At 38.6% G+C, this 6,000-nt stretch overlaps 1 protein-coding gene across 1 annotated transcript in view; it reads left to right on the forward strand.

The window, feature by feature from the left end:
• OCLN (occludin) overlaps positions 1 to 5,718 on the forward strand; it is a 55,494-nt gene extending 49,776 nt beyond the window's left edge. Inside the window, exons 7-9 of the mRNA XM_021700388.2 lie at positions 2,062 to 2,233; positions 3,319 to 3,360; positions 4,681 to 5,718. Of these exons, the coding sequence (XP_021556063.1) occupies positions 2,062 to 2,233; positions 3,319 to 3,360; positions 4,681 to 4,782 (316 nt within the window). The 3' untranslated portion in view covers positions 4,783 to 5,718. The remainder of the gene's footprint in view (positions 1 to 2,061; positions 2,234 to 3,318; positions 3,361 to 4,680) is intronic.
• Positions 5,719 to 6,000: the final 282 nt, after the last annotated feature.

Consider the following 6,000-nt stretch of genomic DNA (forward strand, 5'->3'; position numbering starts at 1 on the left):
ATCAGAAACATTTGTGGTGTGAATGGTGGTTCATCAAAACATTGCTTCTCAGGGTGTAAGGAGGTGATGAGTAGTATAGTATAGTTTGAAATCTCACTGGGGATTCTCATACCTCACCTTCCCCTCTCTCCACAGGAGTTCTTGGCCAGGGACGCCGGAGTAGCTCAGTAGGTTAAACCTCCAACTCTTGGTTTTGGCTCAGGTCATGAGACCGAGCCACATGTGGGGCTCCCCACTCAGTGGGGAGTCTGCTTTGAGATTCTCTCCCTTTCCCCCTCCCCCACACGCTTACTTGCTCTCTCTCTCTCAAATAAACAGATCTTCAGAAAAAGAAGTTCTTGGCCAAGTTCAGCCATCTAGCTATAAAATACTTTTTTAGGGGCGCCTGGGTGGCTCAGTCGTTGAGTGTCTGCCTTCGGCTCAGGTCATGATCCCAGGGTCCTGGGATCGAGCCCCGCATCGGGCTCCCTGCTCGGCGGGAAGCCTGCTTCTCCCTCTCCCACTCTCCCTGCTTGTGTTCCCCTTCTTGCTGTCTCTCTCTCTGTTAAAAAATAAATAAAAAATCTTAAAAAAAAAATACTTTTTTAACTTGAATCATGGAAGATTTAAATGAAAACTTTAAAGAAACCTGAATTCTTACTTCTTTCGAGCAAATCATTTAATTTCTCCCCTTTGTAAAAATGAAGATGTTAGGCCAATTTAGATATAAAAATTGAAATTCCATGTTGCTGTGAAGTTCCTTAGTTCTGTGAAACAGTTCGGTGTATTTCCTCAGTGGATTATTAGTTAATAGCATCACAGTGATATGTAAAGAATAGCTAGTATATTGAGAGATACAAGTGATACAGAATTTCAGGGTTATTTTCAGTTTAGTGCATTGCCACGTTATTTGTGCAATGAGCATGTATTTTTGTACATGTACATTAAAGTCTACTTTTATAATCAAAGGACTTAAGCTATTTCTGCTTAGGAAAACAAGATCAATCAGTTGAAAAAACAATCTAAAAACTGTAGTTGGTAGCAGAAAACAACCAGCTGCCGGTCAGCCGCTCTGCCGTTGTAATGATGACAACATACTGTGTTCCAGAATTCCAGTTCTAAGACTTTTTTTTTTTTTAAAGATTTTATTTATTTATTTGACAGAGAGAGACACCGCGAGAGCAGGAACACAAGCAGGGGGAGTAGGAGAGGGAGAGGCAGGCTTCCCACCAAGCAGGGAGCCTGACGTGGGGCTCGATCCCAGGACCCTGGGATCATGACCTGAGCCGAAGGCAGACGCTTAACGACTGAGCCACCCAGGTGCCCCTCCAGTTCTAAGATTTTAAACATAAATATTGTATTATCATGTGGTGGTGTATATTTAGAATAAATGAGTTCGTATGACTTGAACCTTAAATTTCATAAATGATTTTTAATTCTATTTCTAAAAATTATATAAGCATAGTATTTTATTTTTAAAGCTGTATGTATTTGAGAGAGACACAGGGCATGAACGACCTTGGGGGAGGGGTAGAGTGAGAGCGAGAGTGGGAATCTCAAGCTGAGTCCCCACGGAGCATGGAGCTGATACAGGGCTTGATCCCAGGACCCTGAGGTCATGACCTGAGCAGAAACCAAGAGTCAGCCACTCAACTGACTGAGCCACCCAGGCACTTCCCTCCCCCCCCCCGCATAGTATTTTTAAAAGCATAAGCAGTGGATGTATAATGTATAATCATTTTTTTTTTTGAGAGAGAGAGAGCGAGTGAGCAGTGGGGCGGGGCAGAGGGAATGGGAGAGAATCTTAAGCAGCTGCCATGTTGAGCCTGGCGCCTGAAGAGGCTAGATCTCATGACCCCAAGATCATGACCTAACCCAAAATCAGGAGTCGGATGCCCCAGGCACCCCTAATGTACAATCTTAAGAGAACTTATTTGCATCCCACCTTCCTCTTTCCATAAGCAACAAAAGAAAACAGGAGATTGTCATTCTTCACATCCCACCAGCTTCATTATCTTTGATGAAGAAACACTGGATTTTATGTCTGCTAAAGTCATAAGTAGTCATTTTCTCAATTTTTAGGGAATATCCACCTATCACTTCAGATCAACAAAGACAACTCTACAAGAGAAATTTTGACACTGGCCTGCAGGAATACAAGAGCTTACAAGCAGAACTTGATGAGGTCAATAAAGAACTCTCTCGTCTGGATAAAGAATTGGATGACTATAGAGAAGAAAGTGAAGAGTACATGGTAAATTCAAACCTGATAATTATATATTATATATGATGTTATTCTAATCTATGAAGATCTAGTATCCTTTCTGTTAATGCTGATTCAGATTTTGCTAGCAATTCTCAAATTGATTTCATTGAAAAACAACTGAAATCCAGTCTTGGATGAAAGTCTTTCCAAATTGAAGAGTGTACTAATATAGTTAAGAAGTACAAAACAATAGGCTATGTACATATATCCCTTCCTATTTAAAAAAACAAACTATTACTTTTTCTATTTATAAACACAGTTCATTCTTTCTGTAAAATACTAACATTACAGAATCGGGTACAGAAAAATAAACTGCCTTAAATTCTATCACCTGGTTATTACACCAAGGTGTAACAGTTGTTAAAATATCCCCTTCATGCAAAAGTGCACCTAGACACACACCATCTTTGATAAGAAGTTATCTTATGTTTTATGACAGTATCGACTCATGGATATCTATTTTATACTTCGGGTTATAATCCAATACTAATTTATGGCTCAAATTATTTTATATATGTATAATATGTAATATGTTAACTTATATATTTAATAATATATATCACAAATACATATATTACTGTGTGTATATGTAAATATATTTATCATAAATATACATATGCATATACATATATATTTAAGTTAGTTACTAGGGAGCTCAGACCAGTTTCATAATGGGCTGTAACCAGATGAGAGCTATGCTTTACAGAAGATCTCTAGTGTCAGCAAGGCACATGGACCAGCATGGGGACAGATGAGAGGCAGCAAAACAGATAGTTACCTGTCTGTGTGAATGGAACGTGAGGAATAAGTCCTAGATTTCTCTTTACTGGCTTCCTTCAGGCCCTTTTGCTGACTGTAATAGTTGTACGAACCTAAAAACTTCATTATTTTAATTTCCTATATTTTTGGTGGTGTTGTAAGTTTTAGCTCCAAAATAGAACATCAAGAATTATTCTTTTTTTTTTTTAAGATTTGTTTATTTGAGAGAGAGAAAGAGAATGCATTTAGAGAATGTTATTTTTGAGAGAGAAAATGTCCCACTAAACATATTCTATTGTGTTTCTCATTAATAGGCTGCTGCTGATGAGTACAATAGACTGAAGCAAGTTAAGGGAGTAAGTATCCCAGATTGTAAGATTCTTTCAGGAAGAAGTTTTCTATTATGTGTTTTTTTTTTTTTTTTTAAAGATTTTATTTATTTATTTGAGAGAGAGAATGAGAAAGAGAGCATGAGAGGGGGGAGGGTCAAAGGGAGAAGCTGACTCCCTCCTGAGCAGGGAGCCCAATGCAGGGCTTGATCCTGGGACTCCGGGATCATGACCTGAGCCGAAGGCAGATGCTTAACCATCTGAGCCACCCAGGCACCCCTTGTTGTAGAGATTTCTTAAAAAATTTAAAAAAAAATTTAAAAAAGTAAAGAAAAAGAGTATATAGTAAAATTCCTCATTTACCCATTTCTTCTTTCCCAAGTCAACCAATATCACCAGTTTTTGTTTTACTGATTTTTTTTTAAAGGTTTTATTTTGAGGGGGTGCCTGGGTGGCTCAGTTGGTTAAGTGTCTCCCTTCAGCTCAGGTCATGATCCCGGGGTCCTGGGATTGAGTCCCACGTTGGGCTCCTTGCTCACAGGGAGCCAGCTTCTCTCTCTGCCTCTGCTTGTTGCTCACCCTGCTGGTTCTCTCTCTCTCTCTGTCAAGATGGTTAAGTGTCTGCCTTTGGCTCAGGTCATGATCTCTAGGTCCTGGGATCGAGCCCTGTGTCAGCAGGGAACCTGCTTCCCCCTCTGCCTCTCCCCCTGCTGGTGCATTCTCTTTCTCTCTCTCAAATAAACAAATCTTAAAAAAAAAAAAAAGATTTTATTTTTAAGTTGTCCCTTCACTCAGCGTGTTGCTTGAACCCACAGTCCAAGAGTCACATGCTCTACCAACTGAGCTGGCCAAGCACCCCTGTTTACTGATTTTTTAGATGATGTGTTAGCAAAAGGCCAGTAAGTGTTTTGGGTCACTTTACAAACCACTAGAAATTAGTGTATGCTTTGTAAAACTCAGGTCAGAAGGTATGATTGAGCAAAAAGAATCAGCTGCCTATATGATCAGAGAAACTGCCAGATGCCTGTATCATCACCCCCAACAATTTTTTTTTTTAAAGATTTTATTTATTAAGATAAATATTTGAGAGAGAAAGAATGAGAGACAGCATGAGAGGGAGGAGGATCAGAGGGAGAAGCAGACTCCCTGCCGAGCAGGGAGCCCAATGTGGGGCTTGATCCCAGGACCCTGGGATCATGACCTGAGCCAAAGGCAGATACTTAACTGACTGAGCCACCCAGGTGCCCCTTTTCTACGTTTTTTTTAATTTACCTCTGCTTTCCTAGCAGCTAACACAACTTGTTTTTATTTTGTTAAATTTACCTGGTTTATTTTTTTCCTTTTTAGTCTGCAGATTACAAAAATAAGAGGAATTATTGCAAACAGTTGAAGAGCAAATTGTCACACATCAAGAAGATGGTCGGAGATTATGATAGACAGAAAACATAGAAGGTCTGCCACACGGTTTGAGAAATTAAGAAGTATTTGACATCTCTGCAATGTTGTCAAGAGGCAAAATGACTTTGGATTTTAACCCAGGAGGCCAAATCTTTGTGATCATTACAAAGTTTTGGTAGCTTTAATTCATCAGTATTGAAGCATTTTATAAATAGCTTTTGATAATCACCTGGGCTGAACACTCCAATTAAGGGTTCTGTGCTTTAAAATTCATCTATTGTATTAAGGACTGACTGACTACAGGTTGAGGTTTTTAAACCTTGAAGGAACGTCCCACGGTGACCTGTGCTGTGAACTTGCACAGTCTTTTCTTAAAATGTAAGTGAGCTCATTGGTTCCCATAGGTGATCTCGTCCATTCCTCCCAGAACTCTGCCTTCAGAACTGTTATTTATAACCAGTCCTTCTCAGGTAAGGAAACTTGGTCCCTGCAGTGAAGTCTCTGAAGGGAAAGTGCCTGTTTCCTGGCTTGTAGTTTTTGTTCAGTCTGTTTTGTGACTTGAGTCCATGAATAAAGTCCCTGGCCTTTGTATGTTAGCTAACTATGGCTAGTGCATTCTACCAACCTCCCTATTGATTTTTTTTTTCTGTGTATCGTGGTGTTAAAAGAGCTTTTTATTGTTTTATGAAATTATCCAGAGAATAAAGATCATGTAAAAATAACAAATTGTGAAACTTAAAGATTGTAAATATATATTTACCTTTTAAGAATCAAAATTTAAACCTCCTAGTTAGAATTCTGTTGTGTATTCTAAAATACTTTGTAATCTTTTATGGTTTACATGCATTGTTTTGTTTTCTTTTTTTTAAACTAGGCTTTTTCATTATATCAGAGTATCTGATGATGTTGCTAATTCAGTTGTGACTTGAATTGTATCTTAAACAATGTTCAAGTTCTGTATATACTTTCTAAGGTATTAAGCCTGGTGTTGTCTTTCTTTCATATAGTTGTTTGACATCATTAGTGCTATTAAGTTTGGAGTTTCATCTGTTAATGTTTTAAACTATTTTGGGTGCTGTGCTGATTACTAAATTTCCCAGTCTTTTGGCTATCAGAAGGCTGATTTGTCTGGAAACAGAGGGCAATCCCACAAAACATCAAATTATTTCAGATGGTGCCCTCCCTCGGTTCATCACTTTTTGTAACTTAAATTTTTATTAGTAAATGAAATTAGCTGATAGTGGGCATATAGCTAGCCCAGTTGATTGT

This window comes from Neomonachus schauinslandi, chromosome 7 (assembly GCF_002201575.2).
Source record: "Neomonachus schauinslandi chromosome 7, ASM220157v2, whole genome shotgun sequence".
Taxonomy (NCBI): Eukaryota; Metazoa; Chordata; class Mammalia; order Carnivora; family Phocidae; genus Neomonachus; species Neomonachus schauinslandi.